Source organism: Oryctolagus cuniculus, chromosome 12 (genome assembly GCF_051225735.1).
Source record: "Oryctolagus cuniculus isolate XC-2025 breed Fujian yellow rabbit chromosome 12, ASM5122573v1, whole genome shotgun sequence".
NCBI lineage: Eukaryota > Metazoa > Chordata > Mammalia > Lagomorpha > Leporidae > Oryctolagus > Oryctolagus cuniculus.
Window position 1 is genome coordinate 41,063,001 of NC_142878.1, and position 20,281 is coordinate 41,083,281.

A 20,281-nucleotide genomic window follows, 5' to 3' on the forward strand; every position below is an offset into this window, starting at 1 on the left:
TCGGCCTGCACTACCGCGACGCAAGGCCGCAGAACCGGGACCCCAGCGGGCACCAACGGCCGGGCCCTGGCGCCCGCGCGGAGACCGTTCTCCGGGCTCGCGTGGGCGCGGCCCGGGGGGCCGCCGGGGAGGGGACCGGCAACGCGTGGCGGCGGCAGGGCCAATGAGCGCCGGCGGGCGGGGCTCGCGGCGGCGCCCGGGCGCGCGCGGGGCTGGGCGTGCCGCGGCTGACGCGCAGGGCCGGGAGGGCCAATGGGCGCGGGGTGGCGGGCGGGCGGGCCTGCAGGCCGGGGGCTGGAGGACGGCGAGCGGGCGGCGGGCCGGACAGACTGACGTGCGGCTGCATCGCGGAGGCGCATGGCGGGGATGGCGCTGGCGCGGGCCTGGAAGCAGATGTCCTGGTTCTACTACCAGTACCTGCTGGTCACGGCGCTCTACATGCTGGAGCCCTGGGAGCGCACTGTGTTCAGTATCCTGCCCGGGCAGCGGGCGCGGGGGGCCGGCGTGGGGGCGCGGGCCGCATCCTCAGGGCCCGGGGCCTGGGTCCGGGCGCGGCGGCGGCGGCGGCGGCGCTGCGGGGCACGGAGACTGCAGGTCTCGGGGCTGAGGACGGCGCTGGCGCGGTGAAGGGAGGCGAGGACCCTGGAGATCCGGGGTTGCTCGTGAAGTCACTGGACCCAAGGTAGAGGCGTCTTTATTTCTGGAGGAAATCCCCGAGGGCGATGTCTAACCGGGTGCGTCCTCGCCTCCACTGGGGCCGCGCCTGCCTTTGGTTCAGTCTCCGGTTCTGTGGGAGGCAGGGGCCGTGTTAAGTGGAGCAGATCGCTCCCGGCTTGGAAGCCTTTGACCTTTAACTGTCCCCGGTTTAGCTGGCTTTGGTCCCAAGGAGAATTCCAACCGGTTGGCCAGCTTTTTAACCACGTTGTGAATTTGTGGTCATGACACCGAAATCCAGTTTTGGAAAGCAGTCTTAAGTTATTGCACCGTTTGGGTCATCAAGATGGGTAGTTTAAAAAGTGTGTGTGTGTGTGTGTGTGTGTGTTTAATTTTCCCACGAAGTCTTTGCACCGTAGGTAGAAGCCATGCCTGAAAAGGAATTCGTGGTGAGCTGTGGATAGGGTTTGAAACTATTTGGGTGGGTAGTTAACAAATTCTTAGGAAGAACTCTTGAGTGATTACTATAAGCAAGGCAACTGTGCTAGGCACTTTGGCTGTACCTTACCTCCTCTAACTTTCACAACATTCCAGTTAATAACTCAAGGTTGTGGAGACTCCCTGAAGTCTGTGATTCCCCCCCTGCCCCGTCTCCAGTTGTTTTTATTGGCATCCTTTGATTGGCATCTTTTGAGGATATTGTTGTAGAATAAATGCTATTGATAAGATGTTACTTTTTTAAAAAAACTTCGGGTTCCAGCATGAAACAGATACTTCACACAGCCTGTTTCCCTCATCCAGGCTGTCTGCTTTCCCTTGTGGATTCCTTGGAGTAGCTTGCTTTAGAACAACTTGGTTAATGCACTGTTGCATTCCGGCGAATGAGTGAGTGGAGGTAGTTTTGTTCCTAGTCTATCAAGTGTGTTTGTGGTTAAATAGCAGAAGGTTGTACGCAAAGCTCTTTTTTGTTCCAGCACTTTTGAGGAATTTTGGCTGCTTACAAAGCAATTTATTTATTACTCTTGGTCTTTCTTCCCAAATCTGGAATTTAAGAACCAGAATACATGTTTTGGTTTTATGCTTTGAATATAAAATCTGCCTGATTTCCTGCAGTTTTTTTTTTTTTTTAAGCTAGAGTTTAGTCTCATTCTAGTGTCTATAGGTTAGGACTTGTGAGGTCAGGCCTTGTCAAATGTGTACTTTAATGGGTATGTGTTTGAAATTTCTCACTGGAAGCATGTAATCTTGACTCATTCAAAATCATCTTGAAGTTAATTTAAACAATGGAGGAATAAATTGAAACACTTTGAATCAGAGGTTGCATGTTGAGCCCACTTCTGGAGTCTCTGGTAGATTTTATACTTAGAAGCTTTTGTTGACATATGGATAAATGCTACAATGTCAGTCGTGTAAGAATTATTCCATATTATGGTGCAGTAATAAGAGTCTTATAAATACCAAGGCATTTTTGAGGTTGGAGAAATAAATTATGAAGTGAAATGTAGTACCTCTATTGATTTTTGCCTTTTTTAATGTCTCACTGTCTTATGTGACCAAGTGATTAAATTTTTTTAGGTTAGTGAGAAATGCAACCACTGGTATCTGGTGCTATAGAATATTATGATTTTTAAAAAATATTTATTTATTTATTTGAAAGAGTTACACAGAGAGAGGAGAGGCAGAGAGAGAAAGAGAGGGAGGGAGGGAGGTCTTCCATCCGATGGTTCACTCCCCGGATGGCCGCAACAGCCCCAGCTGTGCTGATCAGGAACCAGGAGCTTCTTCCAGGTCTCCCACGTGGGTGCAGGGGCCCAAGGACTTGGACCATCTTCTACTGCTTTCCCAGGCCATAGCAGAGAGCTGGACAGGAAGTGGAGCAGCTGGGTCTCGAACCGGCACCCATATGAGATGCTGGCGCTTCAGGCCAGGGTGTTAACCCACTGAGCCACAGCACTGGCCCCAGAATATGATTTTTAAAAATAGATTTATTTGCTTCTTTGAAGACAGAGTTAGAAGGAGAAGCAGAGAGATCCTCCATCTGTCATTTCACTCCCCAAAAGGCTGCAATAGCCAGGCTGGACCAGTCTAAGCCAGGAGCTTCTTCCCAGTCTCTGACTTGGGTGGCAGGGCCCCAAGCACTTGGACAATCTTCTGTTAATGTGGCTTTCAGAAAAGTCCTTTCACACAAGAGGCAGTTATCAGCTGGTGCACTGTGAGCAAAAGCTATGAAATCTAAAAAAACTGGAAATGAGTATTTCTACTCTTAGATTATTATCAACTGTTTATAGTATTTCACTTTGACTTCTAGTTATTTATTCATTTTTAGAAGATTTTATTTATTTATTTGAAAGGCAGAGTTATATATAAAGAGACACACAGAGAGATCTTCCATCTCTGGTTCACTCCCCAGATGGCTGCAATGGCCTGGATGGGGCCAGGCCAAAGCCAGGAGCCTGGAATTCCACAAGCACTTGCACCATCCTCTGCTGCTTTCCCAGGTGCATTAGCAGGGAGCTCAATTGGAAGTGGAGCAGCTGGGACCTGAATCAGCTCCCTTAAGGGAAGCTGGCATCATAGTGGCTAAACCTGCTACATCACAATACCAGCACCTAGTTATTTTTTTAATTTTTATTTTTAAATTAAATAATTTTTTAAAGATTTATTTTATTTATTTGAAAGGCAGAGAGAGAGAAAGAGAGAGAATGAGAGAGAATATCTTTCCTCTGCTGGTTTACTCCCCAAATGGCTGCAATGGCCAGTGCTGAAGCCAGGAGCCAGGAGCTTTTTTCCGAGTCTCCCATGTGGGTGCAGGGGCTCAAGCACTTGTGCTGTCTTCTGCTGCTTTCCTAGGCAATTAGCAGGGAGCTGGATGGGAATAGAGCAGCTGGGACTGGAACCAATGCCCATATAGGATGCTGGCATCACAGGCAGCAGCTTTACCCCCTTTGCCATAGTGCCAGCCCCAATTTTTAAAGTGTGTCATTTATCTATCCTGTAGTTTGGAACATCAGTTTGAGATTGAGTCCTTCTTCTAACTTGGAGGAAGAACTGGATGAGAAAGTTGCTTTTTTTTTTTTTTTTTTTAAATTATTTATCCGTTTGAAAGAGTTACAGAGAGGCAGAGGCGGAGGGAGGGAGGGAGGGAGAGAGGGAGAGAGAGAGAGAAGTCTTCTATCCACTGGTTCACTTCTCAGATGGCTGCAATGGCCTGAGCTGAGCTGAAGCCAGGAGCCAGGAGCTTCTTCTGGGTCTCCCACGCAGGTGCAGGGGCCCAAGCAGAGAGCTGGATTGGAAGTGGAGCAGGCAGGACTAGATGCTGGCACTGCAGGTGGTGACTTTACCTGCTACGCCACAGCGCCAGCCCCAAAGCTCCATTTTTTTTCCCTTGACTTATCAGATGCCTAACAGTGAAGTAATTTAGATTTTATAAGTTCATTAATAATTAATAAACTTTGCCCAGTACTGTTTTTGTGGCCAGTTATGTGGCTTTAGAAAGATACATACTTTCTCTAGCTTCAAAATTACATTGAATGTAATCAGCACTGCTGGAAACCTAAAATTTGGTGTAAGAGAAATTTGCGTCTTGTCATCTCAAAATTGGTCTGAGAACAGAGGAAGGCTTTATAGTAACATTAAATTTTTTAAAGCAGAAGGCAAGTGCTATAGATGTCATTTCACTTCTATCACTCCTTTAATCATTTGAAGTTTCTGTTTTCGGGAAGACTGATAGCCTGCTGTAACTATTTCTGCACATTTTCTCAGGACATCCTTGAACATGTACATGTATGTTTAGAGATTATTTGCTTCCTTGTTTCTTCCCAATTCAAATAGGTAGACATTAGTTAAAAACAGTTCTAAGTTGATGAATGTAAGTATTTTGAACTTGATAAAGAAATTGTTACTTAAAAATAGCATTTAAAATATTTCTAAGGAAATGCACCTGTTGTGTCAAGGCAGACAAGTTGTAAATAGTTCTTGAAATAGTAAGATTTACAAGTAGGTTTTTAAAATTCTTCCATGCTAGGGATTGTATCCTAATTTTTCTCTTATTTTCTGATATCTCATGTGAAATGATGTATTTGTTTTTGGTTTGTCAACCAGTATTTCAACTCCATGTGCAGACGTGATTTCTGTATTACAAAGCAAAGAAGGGGAATAGCACATTTGTTAAGACAGAAGGTAACAATAGAAAAATCTTTTATGTGTTAACTAGTATTACAATGTAAACAGAAGGAGGCCTACCATAGGATCTCTGGCCCTCTCTCAGGAAGGAAAGTTTTTCATTTTCAAACGTTTTAGTATGTTTCAAAGTCCCCCTTCCTCTCCTGGCAGCCAAGGATAGGAAAGGCAAAAACTTAGTTTTGTAACCAAGACAAGTTTTGTAACCAGTGAGACACTCCCCATAGTGCCTCACTGAATAACATTGTAACCATGCCTGTTGGGGAGAGGTGGACAAGTTAAAAATAGTTACTTAAAATAATTTGAATCCTAAGAATGTTATTTTAACTTTGTTAATTGAAAAATAAAGTCTGGTGAACATGTAATCACTGTGTTAAATTTGCCATCTCTCTGCTGCTGCTTATGTTTCCATGGCATTTTATATTTCAACTTATTTTAAGCAAAATGTGGGCAGTTTTTTGGTTTATATTAAGAATTAAATTCCCCTTAAAAGACAGTTCATGTTTCATCAAAAGATGTGTTTCTTCCTTCTAAGCCACAGTGCTGAGTACACACAGAATGCTTGAGAATATTTGTCTACATATTGTCATTTTAAAGTAATTGCAGAAGGATTTGGGGGTGGGAAAAGAGACATGGTAGCTTTGGAGCTTTGCTTTTTCTGATGAACAGAATTCAGTTCTCAAAAAAATTCAAATTTAAGGTAGTAGAAAATGCATAGATTGGATGAACTGCTTTAATTTGTCTTGGAGATGATAACAAAATTTATGTTGCCCTATTGTTTGTAAAATGTGCATGTTTGCTGAATTCTATATTCCATAAGTATTATGTCCCTTCCACATACCAGATACTAGCCTAGATACAGGGGCTATAACTTCTCATGCCACTAGATAAGTAGAACATACAAACTGTTGGATTGTTACAACTGTTATGGATAAAAATGAAACTGAAGTGGGTGGGAAGTGTTTTTCCAGTTTTAGCTGGAGTGGTCAGGAGGGTACATTTCGAAAGATTTAATCTGGGAGAGAATTCCAGAGGAATGAGCATTCCAGACAGAAGGCGCAGTGTGCAAATGCCCGTAGGCTGAGCAAGTCTGGCATGTTTCAGGAACAGCAGAGCGGCCAGTGCGGCTGGAGCCAAACGAAGAGAGGTTGTGAACAGTGCAAATGGCGGTCGGGGCCTCCTGGGCTGTTGGAGTGTGGAGTGTGGTTTGAGATGAAGGGAGGTGTTTGTACCTTTTGGATAGATTCAAGGGTTAAACTCCGTGTGCAATTCTCAAGGACATTTTAATGTTTAATAAAGTAAGACAGTCAGCCATAACAATATACAGTTGGCTCTTTGTGTCTGCGGGTTCTGCATTTGTGGATTCAACTGAGGATCAAAATACTAAAATTGTATCAATACTGAACATGCAGGAACTTTGTTCCCTGACAGTATTCCCTAAGCAGTATGCTATAGCAATGATTTTCATCATACTGGGGATTATAAATCATCTGGAGCTGATTTTTAGTATATGGCAGGATGTATGGTTACAGACCAATACTACACCATTTTATATAAGAGACTTGAACATCCACAGATTTTGGTATCTGGGAGCAGTCCTGGAATCAATCCTCCACAGATACTGGGCAACAACAGAACTGTTTTTTTCTTCATGGGATTCAAAGATATTTTCTTTTTTTTTAAACTTTTTTTTTTTTTTTAAGATTTATTTATCTATTTAAAAGGCAGAGTTACAGAGAAGCAGAGGCAGAGGCAGAGAGAGAGAGAGAGAGTCAGTCTTCCATCCACTATTCACTCCCCAAATGGCCACAATGGCTGGAGCTGGGCTGATCCAAAGCCAGGAGCTTCTTCCACATCTCCCACATGAATGCAGAGGCCCAAGGGCTTGGGCCATCTTCTACTACTTTCCTAGGCCATAGAAGAGAACTGGATTGGAAGTGGAGCAGCCAGGACTTGAACCAGTGCCCATATGGGATTCCAGCACTGCTGGTGGCAGCTTTACCTGCTATGCCACAGTGCTGGCCCCTGAACTTCTTATTTTAAATGAAGATTTATTTATTTGATAGGTGGAAGAGAGTCTTCCATCCACTGGTTCACTCCCTAAATGTCACAATAGCTGGAGTTGGAGCATCTGAAGCCAGGAACCAGGAGCTTCTTCTGGAACTCCCATGTGGGTTCAGGGGCCCAAGCACTTGGGCCATCCTCTGCTGTTTTCCCAGCCAATTGCAGAGAGCTGGATCAGAACAGGAGCAGCCAGAACCTGAACTGGAGCCCGTATGGGATTCTGGCACTGCAGGCAGAGGCTTAACTTATGCTACAGCACCAGCCCTGATAATTTCATTTTGAATGGAAAAAGATACAACCTCTGAGCTGGTGCTGTGGCATAGCGGATAAAGCCGCTGCCTGTGGTGCTGGCATCCCATATGGGCACCAGTTCTAGTCCTGGCTGTTCCATTTCCAATCCAGCTCTCTGCTGTGGCCTGGGAAAGCAGTAGAAGATGGCCCAAGTACTTGGGCCCCTGAACCCTTGTGGGAGACCCAGAGGAAGCTCCTAACTCCTGGCTTCGGATTGACTCAGCTTTGGCCATTGCAGCCATTTGGGGAGTGAACCAATGGATAGAAGACCTCTCTCTCTTTCTTCAAATAAATAATCTGCTGACACCGTGGCTCACTAGGCTAATCCTCCGCCTTGCGGCGCCGGCACACTGGGTTCTAGTCCCGGTCGGGGCGCTGGATTCTGTCCCAGTTGCCCCTCTTCCAGGCCAGCTCTCTGCTGTGGCCAGGGAGTGCAGTGGAGGATGGCCCAGGTGCTTGGGCCCTGCACCCGCATGGGAGACCAGGAGAAGCACCTGGCTCCTGCCATCGGATCAGCGCGGTGTGCCGACCGCAGCGGCCATTGGAGGGTGAACCAATGGCAAAAGGAAGACCTTTCTCTCTGTCTCTCTCTCACTGTCCACTCTGCCTGTCAAAAAATAAAAAAATTATAAAAAAATAAATATAAGGAAGACAGATAAAACCTTTGAACAGTATTTTCTCATGTTTTATGTAGTGTCTTAAGTTCCCAAGATGGTGGAGTTAATTCTGTCCTCAAAGAAACAAGAGACCAATTTGAAGGAGAGTTAGAATGTGCACAGGTTCTCAGCTGAGTTCCTCCCAAGTAGTTTCGGCTGAGGGAACATAGAGTGCCCTGGGAATTCTGAGTGTGGTGGACTGGGAGTGTGGAGAGGACTCTGGAAGTGGATTTGAATGGTTTTAAATTTCCCTCCCAGATAGAGAAGGTGCAGACCAGCATGTAAGGGTATTGAGATGGCAAGTGTGCAAATCTGGCAGGAACCACTCTTGAAGGCACACTAGGAGGAAAGTAAAGTTGAAAATGTAGCTTGAGGCCATCTACTCCCAGCCAAATACATTGGCCCTTCATGTCTAAGCGTTCTGCATCCTTGGCCTCACTGCATGTGGATCACAAAGGGTCATGGTGATGGTCTTCTTGCCCCCTGCCTGGGCCACCATGCTGACACCTGGGTCAGCAGTTTCTGTGTGTCTTTCCTGAGACACTCTGAATATGTGGTAAATATATCCTTAATTGATATTTTGATGTATATGGTTTGGTGGAATTAAAGTTTTTGGAAGCAAGAGATGTTTGAGGAATGTATTTGTTGTGCCACCTTAGCAGGTACTACTATTGATTGGCATGATTGTGTATGATTAGTGTCTCTGCCAGTATGTCATATATTTTATAAAGAGATCCAGCAAATAAAACACAGTTGCTGAAGAAAAACCCTGTATTTGGCTAGTGGGCACCTTCAGCTCATCTCTGTCCCTGTCTGGCGGAGGCTCCCCTGAACTAGTCTGTAAAGGAAATTATTTAAGCCTCTGTTCACTGGAGCCTGTTACTAGACCTTTTCCTTAATGAGCTTCCTTTTTGAAGAATGTGTGTGTGTGTGTGTGTGTATAATCTGAGACTTTAAATAGACTTCCAATAAAAATCTGTGATTTGATAATTAGGCAGAATTCTCAATGTCAGACAAAGTTGTTTCTCAAAGTATTCTCAGTAAGTAAGCCTAATGCCTTTTAGAAAGATTTCTACCAAGATACTTTGAAACAAAATGTAATTTCAGAATAACCTTGAAATAGCCTGAACATTTTGCACTACCTTCAAACTTATGTAGGAAAAGAACTCAGCAATCTTTAATCTTTCATCTGCATTTTCTGCTATTCCCTTTGACCTTCCCGTTGTAGAAATGAATGCAGGTTTCCATTACCACGGAGGGAAGTGGGAGAAATTGAGGCAGGGATAATTGTAACTGACAAATTCATAGATTGCAATCCTCCAGCCCAGTGGCCTTCAGACTTTGTGTACTCCCTGAGAGAAAGAGCAGCATGGTCTATGCAACCTTATGCTCATTTAGATTGATTGATATGTGAGTCTCTCAAAGTAAATTTAGATGGTTACAAAGGATTGAACTTCATGCTTTTTAGAATATACTTTAGTATGGTATATGTTTGTTGAAACTTAAAATTATGATTTTTTTTCTCATACAATCATGTTCATCTTATAACCTGACTGGCAAAGCCAATCTTCATTGTGAAGCCAAACAGGTAAAATCAGCCTGGATTGCTATCAGAAAAGGCTCAGTGCCATTTTTCTATTAAAAAATGTAATGTAAATACCTTTATTCCTGTCTTAATTCATTAGATGGATAGATGGATGAGGCTTGGTACTGTGCCAGAAGTTTGTTACCTGAATGAATTAAAGTATAACCCGAGTTAGTTATTATCCCTTTGTGTGGTATCCCAGAAGTTATTTTATACCCTAGAGAAATGCAAACTTGTAAGATTCAGGAAGTCACGTGGGAGACGAGATGGTCTGTGGGGGATGGGAAGGAGAACTAGCAGACCACATTCTTCATCTGGCTCAGCTTTAGAGAGTGCACAGTGGAGGCAGAGGATCTGTGAATGGCGTATCCTTAGACCATCCGGATCTCCCACAAAGCCCTCTTTACCTTCAGGACTCCTGCGTCCTAGTTTGCAGAGAGCTGCTCTCACTTGGTTTACACTGCCTTTATGGTTGGCTACATGAGAGTGTTAGAATACTCCTTATCTGTCCTCCTTGGAATATATAAATAAATAAATAAATAAATAAAATTCAGTAGCTTCCAGGAAAGGAAGAAGATACTGAAAACCATGCTTCCCAGGCACTGGGTCTGTACCAGGACAGGCAGGGAAAGGCATGGGTGGTTCGTGGCAGAAGAGGTCACACCACACATCAGTATTCTGCAGTGTTCCAGTGTGTGATACGGTGATGAGTCAGTACGGATGACCCTGGGTGTGTCTTTGTTGCTTCATTTGCTTAAACATTTTGATTCTTCCAGGCTTTGAGTATTGTAACTCACTCACTCACTTAGCTAAGCTAAGCTACATTCTTTTGATTTCTCATAAGAACAAGCCCCATATGCTCAAATTTAATAATTAAAACTATGTGTTCCAGAAGATCTACTTGATAGAGTGTATATACTTTTCATAAATTGGAATGCTTCAAAAATAGTAGTTATGGGATAGTAGAAAGTGAATGTTTATGATCAATATGAGAAGTAGAAGTTTTACTCTTTTTTAGAAATATATTTATTTATTTGAAAGGCAGAGATACAAGGAGAAAGAGATCTTCCATCCACTGGTTCACTCCTTGAATGGCTGCAATGGCTGGTGCTGGGCCAGGCTGAAGCCAGGAGCTTCATGTGAGTCTCTCATGTGGGTGCAGGGGCCCAAGCACTTGGGCCATTTTCCACTGCTTTTTCTGGTGTACTAGCAGGGAGCTAGATTGGAAGTGGAGCAACCGGGACTCAAACTGGCACCCATAGGGGATGCTGACACTAAAGGAGGAGGCTTAACTTTCTATGCCATGGTGCTGGCCCCAGAAGTTTTACTAGTACAAGAATTTTGACCAACTGTGTTGAAAATTTCCAGAATAATAGGGCTTATGGGGAAATAGTATGGAGGCAGACTGCTTAAAACTGATGCAACTTAATATGCAAGCACTAATAAAAACAGTAATTGGCATCTTGAGGCATGATTGGTACAACCTAGGTAGGCAGCTCTGCATGGCTGGAAGCTGCTCCAGGGGACATTAGCAATGCATGGACAAAGTGAATGGCTGTGCTGGCGGTAGGAGTTGATGTAATGCAGATAGCCAGAAGCTGAGAGCTCTGCCAGACTGGAGGTGTGCCTCTCTGGAAAAGGAGCTGGGGTGCACATGCTCATTTCTCATTTTAAAATAGAACCAAAAGAACTTCTGCCTATGCAGTGGCTGAGCTGAGAGATGTCTCCTGCTGAAGATTAAATTATTTTTTCACAAATCTGTCTCCCCTCATTGATGTAAAATCCTATATGAAACAAATAGCTCGTACCCTGTTTTGTCATATGTGAACTAACTGATGTTCCAGAAATGTGTGGGAGCAGAACAGATTATATTTGGGAGCACATTGTCCCCCCTTGACACCAGGACTTCAACTTTTCGTGAAGGTAATAGACACTGATGAACAGCGCTGCACATCCATTCATAACTATGGGGTCTTGAATCCTAGCTGCAAACCATTTCCAGGATTTCAGTTCCGACTGAAAAACTTCACAATTATTTCTGATTTCAGCAATGTGCTTTATTTTTATTGTATTCTTTAACATTTTTTAATTTATTTGAGGAAAGAGTATGAGAGAGTGAGCAAGAGAGAGAGAGCACGAAAACACTCCTGTCTGCTGGTTCAACCCCAAATTCCCACAGTGGCACTAGCTGGGCCAAAACTGGGAGCCAGGAATTTAATCCTGGTCTCCCATGTGTAGTTGAGCCATTACTACCAGGTTCTGCATTAGCAAGAACCTAGAATAAGGAACACAACTGGGCATTAAACCCAGGGACTCTGATATGGGATGTGGGCATCTAAACCAGAGTATTAACCACCAGGCCAAATGCCCAAACTGTTTATTTTTTTAAAAATGTATTTATTTGACAGGCAAAGTGAGAGAGAGAGAGACAGAGACAGAGACAGAAACAGATCATCTGTCTGCTGGGCCACAACAGCCAGGGTTGAGACAGGCTGGGACCAGAGCCCAGAACTCCATCCAGATCTCCCTGTGGGTGGCAAAGACCTAGGTACCTGGGCCTTCATGTGCCCCATTTGTAAGTGCATTTGCAAGAACCTGGGTCACAAGTGGAGTAGCTGGGACTCCAGACAGCACTCTGATATGGGATGTGGATGTCTCAAGTGGTGGCTTAAATCCTTGCACCACAAAGCCCACCCCAAGATTTTAGAGTTTGCCATGAAGTTAGTTTTTTTTTTTTTTTTAAGGTTTATTTATTTACTTGAAAGGCAGAATTACAGAGAGAGAGAGAGAGAGAGAGAGAGAGAGGAATTCCATCTCCTGTTTCACTCCAAATGGCCAAAATGGTTGGAGCTGGGCTGATCCAAAGCCAGGAGCCAGAAGCTTCTTCCAGGTTACCCATGTGGGTGCAGGGGCCCAAGCACTTGGGCCATCTTCTGCTTTCCCAGACCATAGCAGAGAGCTGGATCAGAAGTGGAGCAGCCGGGACTTGAACCAGTGCCCATATGGGATGCTGCCACCAAAAGTGATGGTCTTACCTGCTATACCACAGCACCAGCCCCTGAAAGTTATAGTTTTCTTTTTTTTATATATATATTTTTATTTTGTTTATTTTATTTTTTTTTGACAGGCAGAGTGGACAGTGAGAGAGAGAGACAGAGAGAAAGGTCTTCCTTTGCCGTTGGTTCACCCTCCAATGGCCGCCGCAGCCGGCGCTCTGGGGCCGGCGCACCGCGCTGATCCGATGGCAGGAGCCAGGTACTTCTCCTGGTCTCCCATGTGGTGCAGGGCCCAAGCACCTGGGCCATCCTCCACTGCACTCCCTGGCCACAGCAGAGAGCTGGCCTGGAAGAGGGGCAACCGGGACAGAATCTAGCGCCCCGACCAGGACTAGAACCCGATGTGCCGGCGCCACTAGGCGGAGGATTAGCCTAGTGAGCTGCGGCGCCGGCCTGAAAGTTATAGTTTTCTAAAAACAAATTTCCTTACCTAAGTATGTGTAATTGGCACACTGCAGAGAGCTCAGACATTGGATTTTGCTTGCTAAACAGTAACTTCTGATGCTCATGTGATACCCTGTGAAATGACTCAACAGTATCAGATTATTTAACTGTGACATTATCAGTATCCACTTGCTTTAATTTAAGGCAACTCGAAAAGTATCAAGAGATAGCTGATATATGAAGAAAATAAACTTTCTTGACATTTCTAATGGTGATAGTCTCCAGTTTTTAAATCAAGGGGAAAATACAACTATGGTAATAAAAATTTCTTGGGTCAGCCCTATGGTGTTGTAGACTAAGCCTCTACCTGTGGTGCCGGAATCTCATATGTTTGGTGGTTCAAGTCCCTGCTGCTCCTCTTCTGATCTATCTCTCTGCTATGGCCTGAGAAAGCAGTGGAGGATGGCCCAAGTGCTTGGGCCCCTGTGTGCCCTTGGGGGACCCAGAAGAAGCTTCTGGCTTCATATTGGCTCAGCTTTGGCCGTTATTGCCATCTGGGAAGTGAACCAGGGGATAGAGGACCTTTCTCTCTCTCCTCTGTAACTCTACCTCTCAAATAAATAAATAAAATCTTAAAAAAAAAATTCCTGTTCAGAGCTTCAATCATGAGCCAGCAACTGCTTTCACTTTGAGCTTTGATTGCTTTTCAGTGAATAGCCTCTGAAAGATTTTGTCAAATGCTGTTTTCTTTTTTGGTAATGTTCCTTTAAATAAACTAGACTTATTAAAACTTTTTGAGTATTTTTAAGGATGAATAGAATTTTATTTGTTGATTTTTAAAAAAAGACTTAAAAATTTATTTGAAAGACACACACACACCCAGAGCGAGAGAGCGAGAGCGAGAGAGAGAGAGATATCTTCTATCCACTGGTTCACTCCCCAAATGGCTGCAATAGCGAGGGCTAGGCAGGACTGATGCCAGGAGCCAGGAGCCTCTTCCAGGTCTCCCACATGGGTGCAGGGGCCCAAACACTTGGGCTGTCTTCCGCTGCTTTGCCAGGTGCACTGGGGAGCTGGATTGGAAATGGAGCAGCTGGGTCTTGAACTCGCGCCCATATAGGATGCCAGCATTGCTGGTGGAAGCTTTACATTCTATGCCAGAACTCTGGCCCCATGAGTAGCATTATAGAATTGATTTTATGAAAGGAAGCTGAAAAATATGAGATTGGATTGCTTTGAATGTCATTTTAGCTTTGCAAGTGACTGGTATGGAGACGTGAAGCATTGAACAGTGAGGAAGTTTAAGTTATATCCCCTGGAACAGAGGTTCCTGGCTTCTTCTTAGAGGCTCCAGGTTTTTTTTTTTTAATATCTTTTTATTTATTTATTTGAAAGTCAGAGTTACACAGAGAGAGGAGAGGCAGAGAGAGAGAGAGAGAGGTCTTCCATCCGATGGTTCACTCCCCAGATGGCCGCAACGGCCGGAGCTGCGCCGATCTGAAGCCAGGAGCCAGGAGCTTCCTCCAGGTCTCCCACATGGGTTCAGGGGCCCAAGCACTTGGGCCATCTTCTACTGCTATCCCAGGCCTTAGCAGAGAACTGGATGGGAAGTGGAACAGCCGGGACTAGAACTGGAGCCCATATGGGAGGCCGGCGCTTCAAGCCAGGGCATTAACCCGCTGCACCACAGCGCTGGCCCCGAGGCTCCAGTTGACCCTTGACCAACGTGGGTTTGAACTGTGCAGGTCTGCTTTATAGGAATGAGTCTTTGGAGATTTGTGACAATTTGAAAAACAAACAAACAAAACCTCACAATGAACCATGTAGCCTAGAATCACACACAAAAAAAGTAAGAAAAATGTATATCATGATAGTCTATCATTTACTAGTACATGATATACACAACTATTATATAAAATTTGTAATAGCCAAAATGAACACAAACACAGATTGTACACGGAGACCACTTGAGTAGACGGAAATGGAAAATCATAACTGTCTAAAATTAACTTGAGCACACATTCTGCTACCACAGTAATTCTGTTGCCACCTCCTTTTGGGGTTGCAGTGAGCTCAAGGGTTGTGAGTCTCCATGATGTCAATCATCTCCACCAAGCAGGTGTCTCCTGTAAATTGTATGTCACTGTAATAAAAGATCTTTTGAGGCTCTGCTGTATTTTCACTGTATAAAGTAATCCTCAAAAATGTGTTGTTCGATTGTGTGTTTGATGACTATGGCTTCTGGTCAACAGCAGACTGATTTGCTACATTTTGGGGAATCAAAAGTTACATGGGGATTTTTTGGCTGTACAGGAGTTAGTGCCCCTAACCCTTGTGTTGTTCAAGGGTCAACTGTACTTTGGAGTTTCCCGAAGACTTGTGAATTGGTTACTCAGGTGGCTGGTGAAGTGCAGAGGAGCTGCTGGGCAGGAAATGTTTGCTGCTATGGTCTTGTTTCTGAGGCAGTCTTCAAAGCATTTCCTCTGTTACAGGGATTTTTTTTTTTTTTTAAGTGGCTGGGATAGGGACAGAGATTGGGAATGGTGTCTATGGGGGAAAAGACAAAACACTTTCTTTTTATCTAGCTTGAAACTTATCAGCTCATGATTTGTTGGGAAACAGCAAACAAAACAAAGATCCCTGAGTGTATGGTTTCACCATCTGTTTGCTTTTACAGCCATTGAGCCCATAAAATATTTATGCTATGTCCTGGCTATAAACAACTTCTCATTGTTCATTCAGCCTTTGAACAAATGTTTATCTTCAGTGCCTGCACACATCCTGGCACATTATCTGCTCAGTTCTGGGATGATTTATGAAATACCTGCTTTATCAAACAGTGTGCTGCAGCTGGATACAAAGACGCTTGCTCACAAGTACTTAAAATTCCATGGTGGAGACAGGTCACACGCAGAACAGTCCATTTTTTTTTTTTAAACCTTATTTACTTGAAGAGTGGAGAGACTGAGAGAGAGAGAAAAGGGCAGATAGATAGATGCCTCACATCTACTGGTTCACTCCCCAGATACCCCCAGCAGCTGGGCTGGGCCAGGAACTCCATCTGGTTCTCCCATATGGGTAGCAGTGACCCAAGTATTTGGACCGTCAACTGCTGCTTTGCTGGGTGCATTAGCAGGGAGCTAGATCTCCAGTGGAGCAACTGGTCCTTGAATTGCCACACTGATATGGGATGCTGGCATTGGAGAGATGTGGCTTAACCTGCTGTGCCACAATACCCCACCCAGAACAGTTTTTTTAGTTTTGAGGTTTTTTTGATTACAGTCAACATGGAGCGCCCTCTAGAATATAGGTCTGATTAATTTGTATCCAGCTGCCCATACTTAATCAACATTAAGCATTGAGTAAGAAAATAGATTATTACTTTGCATTTTACTTCCCAATAGATGTGAATTGCATAATACTGATTGATTTTTTAAAACATTTTTCTTTCTATGTTTATGTGTGTCTCTAATACCAGCAGGGTACTTCATAAAATTCATGGGAAATGGAAATAAAACATATTTTTTGGTACAAAAATTTTTGAATCTGTGTAGTTTTTTTGGTAATACATATTTTCCATGACCTTTTTGGAGATCCCTTATATGTATGATTTCAAAATTTTTTGCCCCAAAATGAGCTTATCCTTTAATTCCATTTTCCCCTTGAACTATTTGAAGTGCCCACGTAGAGGATTGCTTTGAGGATGACTGAGAGGCGCTGCCTAAATGCCCTCTCCAAACAAATGGGACCCAAAAATCTCATGGTATGAAGAAACTCGGGCCCAAAGAAGTTGTAACATCCCAGGATTACATTACGAATTAAAAACAAATTAGTAGCCTGCCAGGTAATCTTGGGCGATTCCCAAACATCGGTCTGACTCAGAGTGTTAAATGCACAAACCCTCAAAGAATAGTTTTAATAAGGATTATATTACCATCTGTTGCAAAACAGACTTGATTCCAAATTTTCATGTCAATCTTGAAAGATAGGTGATTTGTGCCCATATTTTATAGATAAGGAGACTGGTGATCTGAGAGTTTCTGACACAGAGGGATGGTAGAGTTGATGACTCAAACCTAAGTCTCCAGTTCTGATCCGTGCTGTTTCTAGCGCCCAATCCTTGTGTGTCAAAGACACTTTAAACCTGGAGAGATGTGATACAGGATGAGATGGATTGAGAATTCCTCTTAAGGATGAGGTAGCAAATGGTAGCTGCAAACTCTAAGATGTAAATGTAGCTCTGTGAGAGTGCTTCTAGGGAGATAAAGATTGTATATTTTTGGGCCGGCGCTGTGGCATAGCAGATAAAGCTGCTGCCTGCAGGGCCAACATCCCATATGGGCGCTGGTTTGAGTCTTGGCTGCTCCACTTCCAATTCAGCTCTCTGCTTTAGCCTGGGAAAAGCAGTAGAATATAGCTCAAGTGCTTGGGCCCCTGCTCCCATGTGGGAGACCCAGATGAGGCTCTGGGCTCTTGGCTTCAGATCTACCCAGCTCTGGCTGTTGAGGGCATTTGGGGAATGAATCAGCAGATGGAAGACCTCTCTGTCTCTCTCTGCCTCAGCCTCTCTGTAACTCTGTCTTTCAAGTAAATAAATGAATCTTAAAAAAAAAAAAAAAAAAAAAAAAAAAGATTGCGTATTTCCCTCAGCCTTGGAACTCTTAAATGCCCAGGAATTTCAGTTAGAAATCACCTCTTCATGGAAAGCCAAGACACTGTGGCAAAAAATGGCCTACATGAAAGATCTCTGTGAGTGAGATCCTGGTGGAAAGAATGGGCCATCAAAGAAGGAGGTACCTTTCTCTGAAGGGAGGAGAGAACTTCTACTTTGCTTATGGCCTTGTCTAAATTATGATGGAGTTTGTGGGCTCAAAAGGCTTCCATAGCCTTGGCAGTTCATGACAAGAGCCTTGGGTGATTAGTGATATCATAAATAAGAGTGTTAATTGTTAAATCAATGACAGGAGTCACTGTGCACTTGCTCCCCGTGTAGGACCTCTGTCCTTAATGTGTTGTACTATGTGAATTAATGGTGAAACTAGTCTTCAAACAGTACTTTATACTTTGTGTGTCTGTGTGGGTACAAACTATTAAAAGCTTTACTTAGTATAGAGTTCATCTTTTGTATATAAAGGTAATTAAAAATGAATCTTAAGAAAGGGATGGGAGAGGGAGTAGGAGGTGGGACAGGAGTGAAGGTGGGAAAGTGGATATGGGGGGAAAAACCACTATATTCCAAAAGCTGCACCTATGAAATTTATATTTGTTAAATAATAAAAGCTTTCTAAAAAAAAAAAAAAAAAAGAAATCACCTCTTTACATGGTGCCAAGTGCTACCCCAGGGAGTTTTCAACTCAGTGCATTGGAGCTTTTTCAACTTCATGGATGAAATTGTATTAGTTGAATTTTCAGAAAGCTTCTTTTAAAAAAGTGCCTCCTTTTTGTATTTTCTTCAAGGGAGCCGTTCAACCTAGTAGAAGTTTCCCACTGCTCAGTTGTCTGCTTGTTCACTCAGTGGGCTTAGTGTGTAGTTAAATCAGCTTTAATATTTTCTATGCTTTAGAAGTTTAGGATGGCCGGCGCCGTGGCTCAGTAGGCTAATCCTCCGCCTTGCAGTGCCGGCATACCGAGTTCTAGTCCCGGTCGGGGCACCGGATTCTGTCCCGGTTGCCCCTCTTCCAGTCCAGCTCTCTGCTGTGGCCCGGGAGTGCAGTGGAGGATGGCCCAAGTGCTTGGGCCCTGCACCCCATGGGAGACCAGGAGAAGCACCTGGCTCCTGCCATTGGATCAGCGTGGTGTGCCGGCTGCGGCGGCCATTGGAGGGTGAACCAACGGCAAAAGGAAGACCTTTCTCTCTGTCTCTCTCTCACTGTCCACTCTGCCTGTAAAAAAAAAAAAAAAAAAAAAAAAATTTTAGGAAACATTTCTGGACTGTTTTAATTTTAATGTATAGAAAACTTGCTTTTTATCATAATTCTGGAAATAAGGGACAGGGGGTCAGAGTACAGAGGCATTTCTGGGTGGAGACATGGGGTAAAAGCTAACTCAGGGTGAAGTGTTAGGTTACAGTTGTTATTTTGTTTTCTTTTTAGCAGTTTATACTTGTAAGTTGGGATTTGCACCTAGGTCCAAGTTATTTTTGTAATTTTCTGCATAATTTGCTGGAATTGACATTTATTTTATTCCTGAGAGAAGATTTTCTATTTTTTTTTAAGAATGTTCTTTTTAAAAAATTTTTAAGAAATTTTATTTGAAAGGTAGGGTAACAGAGAGAGGGAGAGACATAGAAAGATCCTCTGTCCATTGGTTCACTCCCTAAATGGTGGCAACAGTTGGAAGCTGGGCCACGCTGAAGCCAGGAGCCAAGAACTCCACCTGGGTCTCCCATGGGGGTGGCAGGGATGCAAGTACTCGAGTCTCATCTGCTGCTTCCCAGGTACATCATCAGGGAGCTGGATCAAAAGTGGAGTAGCTGGATTGGGAGCAGGCTTTCTTATACAGGATGTGGGTGTCACAAGTGGTGGCCCCAAAGCTTTCTACTTATTCCTGGTAATGAATTAGGTACAGATATACTTAAATTTTGTAAAGGAGGCTCCTTCACACCAAACAATTTCTAGTCCAGGGTTATGTGCAGTTTTGTAAGGAATACAAAATTAATGCATTTCTTAAATACATACAGTTCTAATTTATGAAGAAAATAATTTATGTGTACAAAAAAGAGCTAAAATGAAAAATGTAATGAATGTACTGGGCTACCAAGCAGCTGAAGAAAAACACTGCAAATGGACCTGAAGCCTCCTTTGTTCCTCTTCTCGGCTGCTTCTCCCTCTCCCCATTCTGCTCCACCAAGTAACTACGGTCCTGAATTTACTGTGTAGTTCCCACTAGTTTTGCTTTGTATGTATGCATCCAAACACAATGCCATGAACAGTCTTGGAACTCTAGTATTCTGTATTTTAACCAAAAACCTTTTCAAGTTTTGATAAGTTCTTGTTTCACTTAGAAAAAAAATCATGATTTTATATCCATACACAAAATCCCAAAGCTTGAAAGTTTAGTTGTTCACACAATAGAACTTAAGTTTCAGATTTTTTAAAAGAGATTTATTTATTTATTTGAAAGTCAGAGTTACACAGAGAGAGAAGAAGCAGAGAGAGAGGTCTTCCATCCACTGGTTCACTCCCCAATTGGCTGCAATGACTGGAGTTGCACCGATCTGAAGCCAGGAGCTTCCTCAGGGTCTCCCATATGAGTGCAAGGTCCCAAGGACTTGGACCATCTTCTACTGCTTTCTCAGGCCATAGCAGAGAGCTGGATTGGAAGAAGAGCAGCCGGGACTTGAACCAGCACCCATATGGGATGTAGGCACAGCAGGTGGCGGCTTTACCCGCTATGCCACAGCACCAGCCCCA

At 43.8% G+C, this 20,281-nt stretch overlaps 1 protein-coding gene across 1 annotated transcript in view; it reads left to right on the forward strand.

Moving 5' to 3' along the window:
- Window positions 1-326: 326 nt before the first annotated feature.
- Window positions 327-20,281, forward strand: part of SPTSSA (serine palmitoyltransferase small subunit A) — a 38,681-nt gene continuing 18,726 nt past the window's right edge. Inside the window, exon 1 of the mRNA XM_002717941.6 lies at window positions 327-469. Coding sequence (XP_002717987.2) covers window positions 358-469 — 112 coding nt within the window. The 5' untranslated portion in view covers window positions 327-357. The remainder of the gene's footprint in view (window positions 470-20,281) is intronic.